This window comes from Parambassis ranga, chromosome 10 (genome assembly GCF_900634625.1).
Source record: "Parambassis ranga chromosome 10, fParRan2.1, whole genome shotgun sequence".
Lineage (NCBI taxonomy): Eukaryota > Metazoa > Chordata > Actinopteri > Ambassidae > Parambassis > Parambassis ranga.
Genome location: NC_041031.1, coordinates 20,673,484 through 20,688,722, shown reverse-complemented (window position 1 = coordinate 20,688,722; position 15,239 = coordinate 20,673,484). Strand labels below are relative to the sequence as shown.

The window sequence follows — 15,239 nt, the reverse complement described above, 5'->3', positions numbered from 1 at the left end:
GAAAAAGATTGTAGTAAAATAGAAAAACAGGTCACCAGTCTGAACATATTTCTCTGGCTGCATCTCTAGGTGTTCATGGGACTCCTAGTGATGGTAGCTGAAAATGGCGACCGCACATTGGAAGCAGTTTTTCCCCTTACCCTCTTTATTTCTGCTAGATTCAACCCAGACTAGAAACAAAACAGCTTGTGGTGTCAGGGGGACTTGAACCTTGGACTCCTGAGTAAAGGTCTGCTGCATTGTATGTACCCGGACTGGACATTCGTTTCAGTATCTGTCCTGCGATTAGATTAAGATTAATATTTACTTCATTAGATGACATTAGGAGATACGCTCATAAAAGGAACCATGTGGAACCAGATCGACCAAATGTGGCCTTCTTTCATGAGGACATATTGAAACTTGTTGCTTAGTGAAGTGTTTGGTAGAGGACAGCGGCGGTGTAATTATTCACCTGATGCATTCGTTACTCCTTTCTAAAGGCTGATCTGTGACAGCATAGAGCCACGGGCCAAGAGCTCAGCTGCAGCTGCTCAGCCTGGCAGAGGATGATTACTGATCCGACTGCAGCTGCAGTTACAGTCCTCTCTACTGTAGTCTTACAGCTCCTGACTTAAAGCCAACAAGAATGAGAACAATCAGAAGGACAGTGGCGAGTAAAGCCAAAGAAACATCCTCTGATGTCTCCAAACTCCAACTACACCAAGTTTACCAAAATATTCCAGGTGCATTCAACGCCATCTGCACAGCGAGGACAATCACATCCTTCTTCCCTCTGAACCCCCCGCACACAGACCCAGGATCTGCACAGTTCAGCCATCCATCAGAACAGCACACAAGTGGCCTGAGAATGCTGAAGACTATCATGATCTGACAGAGAGGAAGCTGTTTGGAACAGACCTGGACCAATATGCTTTAAGTTCTGCACAGGCAGGGCAGTACTCGAGTAAATGAAACCATGTTTTGGTGTAATTTACCTTTAAATATCCAGCCAAGATCTTTCATCTCTGTGATTGGCTCAACATCTCACTCATATCCACACACACCACCTATCAAACACTAAGCACCGGCACACACACACACACAGATTTAAAAGAGTGTTTCCCTGATGCACAAACAACGCCTTCCACTCTCCGCTCCCGGGTGCATTACATAAAGCAAATCAATGCACTGCCTGCTATAAATAATTCAGACTCTCTCAGCATCCATCACCAGCTGAGGTGCTGCTGCTGCTGCTGGAGGTGGTGGTGGTGGTGGTGGAGGTGGTGACGGCACTGCGGAGGACCATAGCCGGGCCAGGCCCTGCTCATCACTGATTACCAGTGAAACAAGCCCCCTCCTCATCATCATCATCATCATCATCATTCACACCTACAGGCGAGAGATGGCTGCTGGAAGGGACAAAGGAGGAGACCCGCCTTCACCTGGATGAAGAAAACGCGGGGATGGATGGAGGAGGGAGGAAGAGGAGGAAGAAGGAGGGGGGGCGTTCATCTGCAGCACGCCTTCATGTTTAGCACCCGCGAGCCACATCTCACACATGAAACCGTCATTTCTGCACCGCGCGCGCGCGCCTTCCCGCCGACTTCCGCATGCTGCACTGGTGACTGATACCTGCACACACGCGCGCACACACATAAACAAACACACACAAACCTGTGCGCACCCTCTCCTCACTCCTCATCTACACATACACCGAAAACACATCCGAGCGCGAGTCCCCGCGTGCAGCAGCACCACCACCACCACCCACCTCCACGTCACCGCCTGTGTGATAACGGCTAAAGGCGCGCGCTGCGTTTTGTTTGTTTTACTAACCTGATGCGTCTGGGAGCGACCGAGGCGGCGAAAGGGATCCCGACCAGTCTGCAGCCAAACCTCTGTGCGATGCCTGTACTATATCCTCCCTCTCCCTCTCCTCCCTCTCTCTCTCTCTCTCTCTCTCCCACCCCCTTCTGCATTATTACCTCACACCCTCCACTCCTCAGACAGGAGAGAGGGAGAGAGAGAGAGAGAGAGAGTGCACAAAGCATATGGCGACAGATTCTCAGCAAGAAAATGGTTCGGTTTAAAAAAACACACCAAAAAAACCCCCACAGGAATAGTTCTATATGATCAGATTGCCTCCTCTGTGTATTAAATAAATCAAACGGGACCAGGTGATTTGATAAAGCCTGAAAGTAAATGTGCTGAACAGTTAGAAAGCTCCTTCACAATAAAAGAAGACTTTAGGGCTAAAATATGTCCCAACACAGTGTGATTACATTCTAAAAGCAATGGTGGAGTACGAACTGAGGTAGCATTTACCAAGTGACCAAAACCTGCAGTTCCTCATGTGTCCACTTGGGGCTGGCAACAAAAATGACTCAGTCTCCATATCTCCATGTTAAAGTTTTAACTTTTCACAATAAAAGCGGAGTAGGAGCCCAAAACACCTGAAAAGAGTTTACAGACACAGATCTGCTGTAGATCAGTCAGGTCGCTGAGAAACACAGAATTTGAGCTTTAGATTTTCTATTGGGTTCTATTGGAGACTGGCTAGGCCACGCCAGAACCTCGATATGCTTCTTACAGAGCCCCTCCTCGGTTATCCTGGCTGTGTGCTTCGGGTCATTGTCATGTTGGAAGACCCAGCCTCGACCCACCTTTAACGCTCTCACTGAGGGAAAGAGGTTGTTCCTCAAAATCTAGCAATACATGGCCCCGGTCATCCTCTCATACACGACATACAGTGCAGTCGTCCTGTCCCATGTGCAGAAAAACACCCCCATGCTTCACAGTAGGGATGGTGTTCTTAGGATGGTACTCATCATTCTTCTTCCTCCAAATCTGATCACAGGACTTTCTCCCATGACTCCTCTGGATCATCCAAACGGTCCCTGGCAAACTTAAGACGGGCCTTGACATGCTGGTTTCATGCCATGCATGATTTCAAACCATGACATAGTGCATTACCAACAGTAACCTTGAAAACGGTGGTCCCAGCTCTTTTCAGGTCATTGACCAGCTCCTCCCGTGTAGTTCTGGGCTGTTTCCTCACCTTTCTTAGGATCAATGAGACCCTACGAGGTGAGATCTTGCATGGAGCCCCAGTCTGAGGGAGATTGACAGTCATGTTTAGCTTCTTCCATTTTCTGATCATTGCTCCAACAGTTGTTCTTTCTTCACCAAGCTGCTTGGCAATGTCCCTGTAGCCCTTTCAAGCCTTGTGGAGGTGTACATTTTTGTCTCTGGTGTCTTTGGACAGCTCTTTGGCCTTGGCCATGTTAGTAGTTGGAGTCTTACTGATTGTATGGGGTGGACAGGTGTCTTTATGCAGCTAACGACCTCAAACAGGTGCATCTGATGTAGGATAATAAATAGAGTGGAGGTGGACTTTTTAAAGGCGGACTAACAGGTCTTTGAGGGTCAGAATTCTAGCTGATAGACAGGTGTTCAAATACATATTGCAGCTCTATCATACATATAAACAGTTTCTGGACACAGTGGACTCCATGATTTCTAAGTGGGAGAACTTACGAAATAGCAGGGTGTCCAAATATGTATTTTCCTCACTGTATATAATGCCTTTAAAATCCTCCCTTTAAGCTACTTTTTAGCAGCGAACTAGAATATTATGTTTGTATTTTTGTTTATTTTTAAAACAAGTAAACACTTCCCAGCATCCTTCACTGTATGACGATGAAGAATCCTTCAGGCTAAACACTCCCTGTCTGACTGTCTGATAAGACATCCCTAACATTAACCTGATGACTCTTTAACGTGGTCCCCATCTTAAACAACTTGATTTACAAGTTATTTTCTGCACCCGCTGCCCTTCCTCTTTCTCCTCCTCCTCCTCCTCCGCTTGTGTAATGAGACGGAGATGCAGCTACAATTAATCTTATTTTTTCTTCTTTTTTTTTCTCTGAAGTGTTTCCAACAATTGAAGCAACTAACAGCAGTGATGGATCGTTTACTGAAGCGAGAGCGATGGCTTGTTGGCTGATGATACACTGGACTCCCCTCTGTGACTAATGGACTAATCCGAGCTGTAATGCAGCGCGGCGAAGGAAGAGGAGGAGGAAACCCACCGAAAATAGTGAAAACAAAAATAGCAGCTGCTTCAGAGAAACAAAAAGTTCAGTTAAAACCTTTTACTTTCTGCATTGTTCCTACATTACCCAGAATGCAAGTGACCAGACTGTGAAACCTCTCAATGATCTCAGTGTTGTGGGCCTTTGTGCACATGTTTGCAGATACAAATGCAAAAAAAAACCTTCATGAAGTTTTTAATAAAATGAAATTATCGCTTCAAGGATCAGCAGAAATGATGTGGAAGTGTTAATCATGAGAGACGCTGTTTGAATTAAACGCTGAGGAGCATAGAAAACATGCAGAAATGTCATTTGCTGTATGTGTGAACAGACGGAGAGCCAGTAGAACACACACGCGGTTATTTCCTCTGAATTATTCACTATGACGGAGCTTCATGTGTTTTAAAGTGACATCTGGTCGATGGAACCGCAGCTCGAATCATTTCATTTCTATCAATCAGTTGCTGCAAAACACAAAATGTCTACAGCAGCACTGACAAGACAGAATCTCAGACTACCGAGGCCACAGTTTTACTGGATTACTGCATGGCCTCAAACTGTGAGTTTTTTGCAGTGGAGCCATGTCATTTCTGCCTGGTGTGGCTGCTCTGAGCTGACCGTCAGGCTGCCTGTAAATGTTTTCAACTACCAGAGTTATAGTCAAGACTCAAAAGTCATTGATACAATCGCTGTGTCCCAGTTGAAGGGATGCATCCTTCTGAAGAACCTCTATGGAGGTCTGTGCTTCATAGGCTTTACCCGTTTAGGTCAAAATGGCTGGTAAACAGGAGGGTCTGGGGAAGACTTCCTGTTTATTGTGATAATGCTGCTTCAGACGTTGCTGGCTCATGATGAATATGGAGATAAGGTGGGAAACAAAGGCTGATGCCACATTAGAAAGAGCATTCAACATCGTTGTGTTGCAGTCTATATCATGCATCATTCAGAGGTGTGCGGTCTGAGACATAACAGCCAGCGCTAACTGTTTATCTCTAATTTCACCTGTATAGCTACCTGTCTAACGTTCTGTGTGAGGTCTGTTATTCTTCATAATATTGTCATCCAGTCTGAACTGAGGTGTTGTCGTCTCGTTGCTGTAGCACTGCTCGGTTTTGTTCCGTTTAAGTTCAGCGTGCCTTCCTGAGTCTGAGGCTCTGCCTGTGGATGGGCGCTCACAGACCCAAATCACATTAATTAGCTTCTTCTCTGGCAGGACCCTGCTATTTAAAGGCCTTCTGGTTTAATGCAATTACACCCTCATGTCAATTTTGTCAGGGAACAGCCTCCAGCCGCCTCACGCATGTCATATTTCAAGTTTACAGTAAGGTTCACTTCACTGTTCACTGATGTTTGTTCTCAGCTCACTGACTTATTTATTATGTGTGATTATTTGTGAGCTTCAACGATGTGGGAAAAAACTGTTGTGAAGTTTATGTTAAAAGACTAAACATGAAATATTTCAACCTATATTTACCTTTATGTCTTTTTCTAAATATATTTTATTATGTGTCTATATTTTGTAACAAGCTCTACCATATTTATTAGCAGCAGTTGTGACTAAAGTTTGAACGTGCATTATGGCGACGCCTCCTCTGCAGCAGATGTGGTGCGATGGCCTCGCTGCATCTGTCATCATCACACTCTGATTCAGTGAATAATAAGGAGCTAATCGGCTGATTACATTTTATGAGAATGTGCCGAGCTTCTTCCTCTCCTCTTCTACACTGCAGTATACTTGGAGTTTTATTTTTCCCTGGATCTCTGAGAGACCTGGCTGTACATTAGATTACGATGGCTAAACACATTGTCGGACATTTTACCCTGCAAAACACAGCAACAATGATGCTACATTTTTATTGGTTTTATCAGCTTTTTTAGGCATTTAAGAGGATATATTTGGCTAAGGGCAATACAGAGAATACACCATTTCACTGCTGTTTTAACTTGGAGTTAACCCATTGCTAAGACATTTAAGTCCCACACAAACACGTCAGTTGTTTCAGAATATGGTTAGCATTGCTAGCCTTGTCATTATTTGATAGTAATCATTTGCTTCTGTCTTGTTCGACTGACCAGCTCTGTGTTTTTTGGCTAGATGCTGGAAATGAAAGGACTGTGCATAAGAGACTTTTACTGATGATGGCAGATGACATGAGATATTGCTCAGTGGCTAAATATACAAAGCAGATGATGGACTGATCGATTGATCACACAGGCGACTTAAATCACATAAACGGTAACAGTAAGTAGCATGGCGGTAATGAGGATGTGATAAAATATTAACTTTTCAATATGCAGACTGCTCTGGAGCCCATTAGGTGGATTCATCATGGTGTTTCCACTGATCTCACACAGTGGCGGCATTAAGCCTTTTAATCCAGCCAATGGTCAGACACGCCTACCACATTTCATCAGCTGAGGGGTTTCGCCGATGTGGGCTGTGAGGAAGAATTCTATGGCGAGGACAGAGCGATGACATGAGCGCCATAACTAAGATTTGTACCCTTAGAGGGCAAAAATGTGCCGCCAACCTGCCGGCTATAAAGGTTTCATCTTCCAAATTGCTTTAGAGTTTGTCAGTGACGATGAAGGTTTGTCTTTATGCTCTTATTTTGAAAACCCTGCTGCTTTAGTGCCCTCTTCTCTCAGCTGGTCTGTTTGTGTTGGTGTGACATGAGCGGGCAGCACCTGCTCTGTCTGTTTGCTCAGTGTCTGTTTGCTCATTGATAAATGACACCGCTAATGACACTTTAACAATGAGCGCATTAGTGTTACACCAGGCTCTCACATCAGCGGCCTGCAGCCACAGCGGCTGCTCTGAAAACTGATGACCCTGAATGCAACAGCAGGACTGTGTGGTGGGCTGAGGCTAAGGCGTAGCGTCTGGCATATATGCAGCTAGAGCTTCCTGTGTGTGTTCTCCACTGTTCTATAACACACTGCTGTTAAGCTGTACATTTAAACATGGAGTTAGCCTCTAGTGGACACATGAGGAACTGCAGTTTTGTCACTTCTGTTCCTCCTTCTGTTAAAATCCTATAAAGAGCAGCCTATGTAAAGGTGGTTGCTAACAAGTAGGTAAAGAGGACAACAAGTGATATCCATCAATATTGTTATCGGCGGTCAAAGCGGTTGTGGCGTCTTAGTTGGGTTAGCATGCTGTTGTTGGTCTATAGCCTGGTATCGTACTTTAGGCTTTAAAGAAAATCATAAAGGTGGTGTTCATTAGTGAAAATTATCCCGAGGGACAAAACATTGAGTTTCATAAATTTCTGTTAATTTTCTGCAATAATTTAAAGACACTGTACAAATCCCACTGGCTTCATGTTGAGATGCTAACTTCTGCGTCGCTTCCAACAGAGGAGAGCAAAAAAGATGTATACTACAGAGAAAAAGTTTAAAACTAAAATAAAAAGAATTCGGGATAATTCCATTTTTAGTTTAAGTTTAGTTTAATTTTCAGTTATCTACCACAGACCTGTTTCACACTAAGACGATGATAATAAATGAACCATCTTTGAGTCTATAGTTGTGCCACAGGTTCAGTGAATCATGTTACTTGCAGTCATCTGATTGAACATGCTTCGTTTTTGTGCTGCTTCTCAAATTTTAAATACATTTTAACTGTTAGAAGAAACAAAACTTCCTGTTGCTAAGATGGATGCTGCCGTCCACATGTACTCCCTCTGTCTCCTTGTGTGTGTGTGTGTGTGTGTGTCTGCTTCTTGTCTTTATCCGGAGCGTTTTGGTTAAACCAGCCGAGCGTTGCCGCTGTCAGCGGTTCGCTGCCTCTTCAGAAAGAAAAGTCCTGACTCCTGCACTTCCAGTTAAAGCAGTAATCTGCGTCCTCGCCGCTTATTCCCCCGAGGTCAAAAACCACAAATTAGAACCCCAAACGTCTCGTATTGTTGCGTGTGATAAACTCTGAACCTGCAGCCGGAGCCTTTATTTATTCAGTTTGCTGAGCACACACACTGCTTTCTGTGCAGTTTATCCAGGCAGAGAAGTATTATCACAGCTCCCTACGTGTCGTCTCCACCTGTCATTTATTCCGGCTCCTGTTGCATTACATTCACACGATGTAGCACATTAACACCTGGAAGGTTCCCAATAGAAGCACAGGTCTCTGTCAGGCTCTGGACATCCTCAGCGTCATCAAAATTCTGCTGTAAATTAGTTTCATGACAGAGAAAGTACACACATAAAAAGCTCTGACCTATATTTATTCTTCATCAAATGAATGAAAGATGCTAAACTGTCCTTCCATTGTTCCATCCAGCACTGTTCAGGTGCATTTAATCAACACAAAGCGACCTGCAGGGACTGTTCACCTGCGCCTCAAGCCGACTATTGTTCAAGAGATTAGGAAAAATTAGGACAGAAGACAAAACATCAGTGAGGTCGTCCCAGGGACAGTTTGACCTGAGTGCTTTGCAGCTAATTGGGTGAACCATCGATCTGTCACCATCTATCACAGGCTAACCTCAATCAACCAATTAGATCAGATGAAGAGGAAACACTACAAGCTAGGAAAACTAGTACAAGGACAGGATCATCACTGTGAGATCAATAAATCAAGGTTCGTTCGCTGAAACGTTGAAGATCAGACGTGTACATTGATAATTGCGATATCTGCGTACTTTCTCCATCGCTGTTACTTTCCCTGCCTGTGAGGTTCTGTCATCCATGTGCACACTCAGCCAATTAGAAATTAGAATAAACTGCAGATAAATCCACCGGGGAAATCAGGCTCCTCTAATCTCCTGCTCAGATTATGGTAACCAGGTTTCGTGTTTACACGAATCAGCTCAGTGAAAGAAGCTGCCAATAACTGGGCAACTTCAATGAGTGTGTTGCCACAAATATTGTGTGTCTGTGTGTGTGTGTGTGTAATATTTGCCAAAGAAATGAGATCAAGGAAACCAGACTGAGTGGATATCAAAGATTCTCATTTTATCAAAACTCCAGAAATCAATCAGGAGGCCTGCGGTCAATGCAGTGCAGCAATTACCCAGAACAGCGGAAGTGCCCTTTAACAGATCTGGGGACTAATTCGTTTTGACTGAAGCAAATGGACGGGTGGGTCTGATTATCTCTCTGCACGCAGCTGCCCTTCCTCAACACACACACACACACACAAGAATAAATACCCAGCACTGATAACACGTTCACACATGCTAATGTAAAGTCACACACACACACACACACACACACACACACAGGATGTCTGAAAGCATCAGTATCAGAATGGATTGATCAGCATGCTGGAGCACATCTGCTGAAACAAAGGAGCATCACCTTTGGGAAAAGCTGCTCTTCAATGAATTAAAATATTGATTAGGGTGAAATTCAGACAGCGAGCCCATTTCTGACACGTTTCACCTTCCATACATTTAAACTATTAAGCTTGTTAGGACCAAATAAAAAATAAAAAAAACTGTTAGAAGGCAGCAGGTGTCCTCCACCTAATACACAAAAACGTTCTCTTGTCACACACAAAACAGGCCTCTGTCTGTGCCCACACTGGCTGGAATGAGCTACTGTCCTGTTAATCTCTAACTCTAAACCAAACTATATGGTTTGGCATGTCGGAAATATTATCACCAGGAAAATGTTAAGTATCAGCATCGATGAGGAATGTGGTGCAGTGTAGCTAACTAGCTGGCGAAGTTTAGCATGCATGCTAATATAACTAAGCAGCCGCCAATGAAAAAGTATCAAAAAGTGCAGTTCCTCGAGTGTCCACTTGCCATTTGTCACGTTTTTCAGCACGCTGCCAATTAACATGATTTTCACCACTTAGTGATCAAGCGGCAACCATCGGGGCTCAGACTAGAAGCTCATGCAGAAGAAGCGCGAGTTTTCTGCTTCCACGATCGAAACTCCGCTCGTGCTCCCCCTCTTTGTCCATATTTGGAGTTTTGGCGGACGTGACGCTGCCAACATGGCGGCAGTCGGAGCCTCCCACCGAGCCTCAAAACGGCTTTTCAGAAACAAATCTGTGACGAAGCTCTGTCCATAGCTTTTACTGTCAATGGAGTATAGCCACCGAGACTTCCACATCCTGTGACGCTTCCACCCTCTATTAGAATGACTCCACCTCTTTGCTTCTATTTGAATTAACAGAGAGTCAGGCAGATGGTACCAAGATGGCGACTCTCCAAGCCTCCCACGTGGACTGAAAATGGCTCACAACCTATGTGACATCATAGCTGTTCTACCGTCTATGGTTCTACCTGAAACCCTCTGTAGCCTGCTACAGCTGTGAAGTAGTCTGCTGTTGGTTGCTTCTTAAATTCAGCCACTAAAGCTCAAATGATAGATAGATGATCCCTTTCTCCTGCTTGCTCTCTCCTCTGTAGCTACAATTATTCAGACGCTAGTAAGGATTACATCTATTATTATTTGAACTTTGCATACAGCACCAACATCATTTTACTCTGTTCTCCATCCGTGGAGCTTCGAAGCTGCATCAACGTGCAAAAACCAGCAGTGATTTATGGGCTCGCTGTAAATGGAAGGCTGGCTGGGGGGGTCCTGCACAGATCAGACCATTACAAGTCAAATGAGAAAGACCTTCCTGCTGAAGGAGACCCAGCAGGCAGCTGTGTTTGATTTATTGTCCCATGATGCTCGCTGGCAATCACATCCATGGATATTGACCGACCTCTTCACGTCAACGTCCCCACCACCATAAATAGCAGCTGGGATCAGCAGGGATGACACGTTCAAGGGCCATCGTGCTGAATTCAACCCCAGGTGCTTGACTCGTCTCATCTGCATGTCGGCTTTGACGTGATGATCCTTGAACAAAAGCGAGGTCGTTCATTGATCTGTTTTCATGTTCAGTTCAGATACTGCTGTTGGCAAACTCACTGCACAACTCCACCTGTAGGCAGATTTTACTACTACCTTTTTATTTATATCTACATAAAATGCTTTTTTAAATGGACTGTTCTCCCTAGTGAGCTTTGTTACACAATTTTTTGAAGTCAACAAATGAGAAAACAGCCTGAAATACTTTCAAAGAATTTGACTTAATTATGTTTCATTTCATGCCTGACTAGGTGAGTCAGCAGAGGGCTTTCAGGGAGGATTTGGACACTTATGTTTTTCTTGGACTGCTCAGTTTTCCCGGTGAGGTTTGAACAGAGTGAAAATAAATTAAAGTGGGAGCAGCGGGGAGCTCGGTGACACCCCTGCTAAGATGACAGGAAACTAGGAGGAGAAAACATCCTGCAGCCTGCTGGTCCTCGGCTCTGGGGACAGGGAGCGACCAGCTGCCACTGGTCCAGGCTGAAGGCCTCGAATCTGAGCTCACGCTGTGAACGTATGTCGGCGTGGAGGAAGATAAAGTGGTCACAGAAGGGAAGACCAGCAGATGATGTCTGTTTTAAATTATCCATCGATATTCACAGGTCACAGTCTGATACTGTTGTTTATTATGATGATGACTGGAAAGATGATGTAATTTTCCACATTTAGTTGGTGTGTTACCTGAGTTTTTGGCTTAGTGTACATGTTTAGTTCATGTCCAACATAAATATCTAATAATTTACAAGATATACAACTTTATATATATAATAATAATATAATATAATAAAAAAAAACATAAATATCTAATAATTTACAAGATTTACAACTTTAATCATTCATTTTTACCCATGCTGTGGTGGTGATGGATCAAATTGAGACATGTTCTTATAAAAACATGGTCATAAACTAAAAATCACAAACGTGTCCTTATGACCACAACATGTCCTCTAATAGGTCTGAATGAATATTTACACATCAGAGCTCATGATATACAAAAAGTAGAAAGACAACATTATTATCAAAACAATTTATTTTACATAAAAACAATATTTTACAGCACTGACAATTTTATTTTCTGTGTACAAAACAGGGAATGAAAAATGGAACAACTGTGCCATCTGCTGGTGGCAAAGTGGAGGTGCAGCGCTCGGTCCGGTGAAGGTCTGCCTGATTATAACCATCAACTGCAGAGGAACACAGCTAGGCAGATCCTCCTCAGGAGTCATTAGGCAGGCCGAACAGTTTGACTGTTCCTGCCTCTCGGTTGTTGTCGTACTTTCCCTCCTTGTCGTCGCAGGCGTAGGCCAGCAGCGGCCTCTTTGGGTGCCAGGCGACGGTGAAGGTTGGAGAGTCACACTGGACCTCCCACAACTTGTCTCCTACAAAAAAAAGGACAGAAACAAACTGAGATTAAATAGCACAGGTGGCAGTTTTTTCTAGACTTTTATGCCCATGTCAGCCTTTTTGTGTAGCTGCGTGGGACAAACAGTCATACTGACCCGTTTCCACCTCTGCAATGTCGATAAAATGATCCTCCGAGGCCGACGCCAGCATCTTCCCGTCATGGCTGAAGCTCAGAGTCCTGACAGGCCAGTCCAGTCTGCAACAATAAAACAAAAATCCATCATACTGTCACGGACAGAAAAACACTTTTCACATAAAGAAAATGTTTTTTTAATAAATGTAATGCTATTTAAAGTCCCCACAGACACACACACTGACCTGGAGAAGCAGCGCACACACACCAGCTCCTCCACATCCCACAGGCTGACCAGGGCGTCAGCGCTACCCGTGGCAAAGTACTTCCCCGTGGGGTCGAACTTGATGCAGATGCAGTTGGATGGGTGAGCATTTATGGATTGGATGGGCTTCAGTTCTGGATAACTGCAAACAAACATGCACTTCATTTCAGCTCTTAAACAAAGGAGTTAAGACTTCTACATAAACACACACACACACATCAGAAAGGCGTCATTTAATCTAATAAAATAACCAACACCTGGTGCATTCTAAAAACAGTTGAAGAGAAGCTGTTTTTTTCTTTTATTGTGTAGAAATGTAGCCTCGATCTAAAGATTTTTAACTTTAACTCAAGTTAAAGCGCTGCAGTGGCTGAAAATCTGTTAACAAGACTTCAACGCGGCATTTCCGAAAATCCAAAATTAACACTGGAGGAGCTGCAGATTAAGACCGCAGGAAAAACACTGACAAGGACCAAGAAAAATTAAATAAGTTTCGTGTTTGGTCAGGCATCGAATGAACACACTGTTTCCAAGGTTTATGGCTCTTTCCTGTGGACACTATTTAGCTTTAGATTGTGACATGTGTTTTTCTTGTGTTGCTTTGCCTTTGTGTTTGTGTGTTTGACCCACAGTTTGAGTTTTTCTAGTTTGATATTTCATGCGCACGTTGGTGGGTTTTGCAAAAATAAACTAGATTTAGCTTTAGCTGTTAAAGCACTGAAGCCAGTCATGTTCTCAGCGTTTACAAACAGCAAGACTGCACTGCAAGCCCATACTTGCCACATTGAGAGTCAAGAATCCAGAATCTATAACTAAATTAGGAGGATTATGCACTGCTCCATCTTAGCCAACAGCAGCTAACGTCACACCTTCAGTGTGTGAAAACTGACAGACAACCCAAACACACAGCGGACAGCTTCCGATGAGTTTGTGTTGCTGCATTTGGCTCCTACCTTAAAATGTTGATGCAGCCGTTGCCATTTGTGAGGAAGAACATGTCATTGTCGTTGTTCCAGGATATCTCGTTCACCTCGAACTTGAACATCTCCTCAGCCTTGGAGCGGTGGGTCTTGGCATCGATAAAGGTCACCACGTCATCTTTGTTGCCCACGGCGATGGTCTGACCATCTGGGCTCCAGCAGATGTTGATGTTCTCACCTTCAGAAAAATGAGACATTTAAAAAAACTAGGACAAATAAATCATGTTTCATATGAACAGAGGAAAAGCGAGAAGGAGGATGCCTGTCATGGGAGGGGTAAGAGGCATCTGGCGTGCGGCTATCAAGCTTCCGTTTATACATATATTGTCACCATCTACACAGACGTTTGCTGTTGCTCAGCCCCTCGACTTAATAACCCACCCTTTGTGTTGACAGTGGCGATGCATTTGGTGGTACGGACGTCCCAGATGCGGATGGTCTTGTCCCCAGAGGCGGTGACAAACAGGTCTGGGTTGGTTGGATGCCAGCAGAGCTGATCCACGCTGTCACCATGACCTCTGTAGTTGTTTTCCTTCACCTGTCCAGAACCACGTGGCAAATTTAAAAACAACAACAAACAACAACATAAAGCTGCACAAACATGAGCAACACAACGTCTTAAAGTGCCTTGTTCATCATTTTAATTAATACACTGTATACCAATTAAAATTAAATTATAACCGGAGCGGCAAAACCTAATATAGTAACAAAATACTACTTTCCTCTGATCAACATTGCTGTTACTGATGGCAGTAGGTGATTTAATTAAGGCTAACATTAGCCAGAGTTTCGCTCAGACAACTCCATTCATTGACTGCTGAGAGGCTAACGTTAGCATGCTAGCAAAACGCCGCGCATTGACTCACCAAACGGTCCTTTTCCAGGACAAATACGCTGGCTGTTTTGTCGAAAGACCCGGAGGCGAGTCTACGTCCATCGCAGCTCCACGCCACCGAATGAACTTTGGCCGTGTGCGCTGGGAATTCTCGGCTTTTGTTGTTATTTTTGAAGCTTTCTTGCATCTCCTGGTAGTACTGCGACGCCATCTTTTAACTCTCTCTCGTAATATTTCTGAGGCGTTTGAGCGCTTTGGCGCCCCCTTCTGTCCCGGAGGGTAAAACAAGACCCCGCTTTAAATCCAGTGAAAATCAGGTTATTACCATTATTTCACCTGATATTGACATTTTAAATTTTATGATATCAGAATTGAATCCATTAGAAATTGCATATTAAATCGGCTTGTTTCATTAGCTGTGTAATTTGCTGTATAATATGTAATTTGTGTTTCTTTAAGGCTTTTCTTTAAAGGATTTTATTTATTATCAATAGGCAAATCTATCTAAAAATCTATAAAAGCAACTATATCTTAAGCCCAATAGTTCCTGGAGTCTTTTTTGTGCATTGTTCTAATTTATAGATTAGTATTTGTTTCCTCAGTGGTCTTATGTTTTCTGCAGGTTGCACTGGAAAACAGACAAACAGCCCTTTTTTCAGTTTTAATTGTAATTTTATTTCAAGTGATGCTAAAATGAAAATCCAATTTCCTTAAAAAAACTTGAACACTCCATTTATATCCCAAACACACACAATATCTAATCACCCAGACTCGGTCAGATACAGTACTT

General features: G+C 43.7%; 2 protein-coding genes across 2 annotated transcripts in view; both read right to left on the bottom strand.

Moving 5' to 3' along the window:
• Window positions 1-1,904, bottom strand: part of LOC114443001 (complexin-2) — a 34,300-nt gene extending 32,396 nt beyond the window's left edge. Inside the window, exon 1 of the mRNA XM_028416904.1 lies at window positions 1,819-1,904. The gene's annotated coding sequence lies outside the window, so the exon portion shown is untranslated. The remainder of the gene's footprint in view (window positions 1-1,818) is intronic.
• A 10,050-nt stretch (window positions 1,905-11,954) lies between these two features.
• Window positions 11,955-14,671, bottom strand: thoc3 (THO complex 3). Its single transcript, XM_028416663.1, has 6 exons — window positions 14,481-14,671; window positions 13,996-14,152; window positions 13,588-13,792; window positions 12,615-12,776; window positions 12,392-12,492; window positions 11,955-12,271 (listed from the first exon to the last, which is right to left on the bottom strand). Exons 1-6 carry the CDS (start codon window positions 14,658-14,660, stop codon window positions 12,108-12,110), a joined length of 969 nt encoding a protein of 322 aa, XP_028272464.1. The 5' UTR covers window positions 14,661-14,671; the 3' UTR covers window positions 11,955-12,107.
• Between the last annotated feature and the right edge of the window lie 568 nt (window positions 14,672-15,239).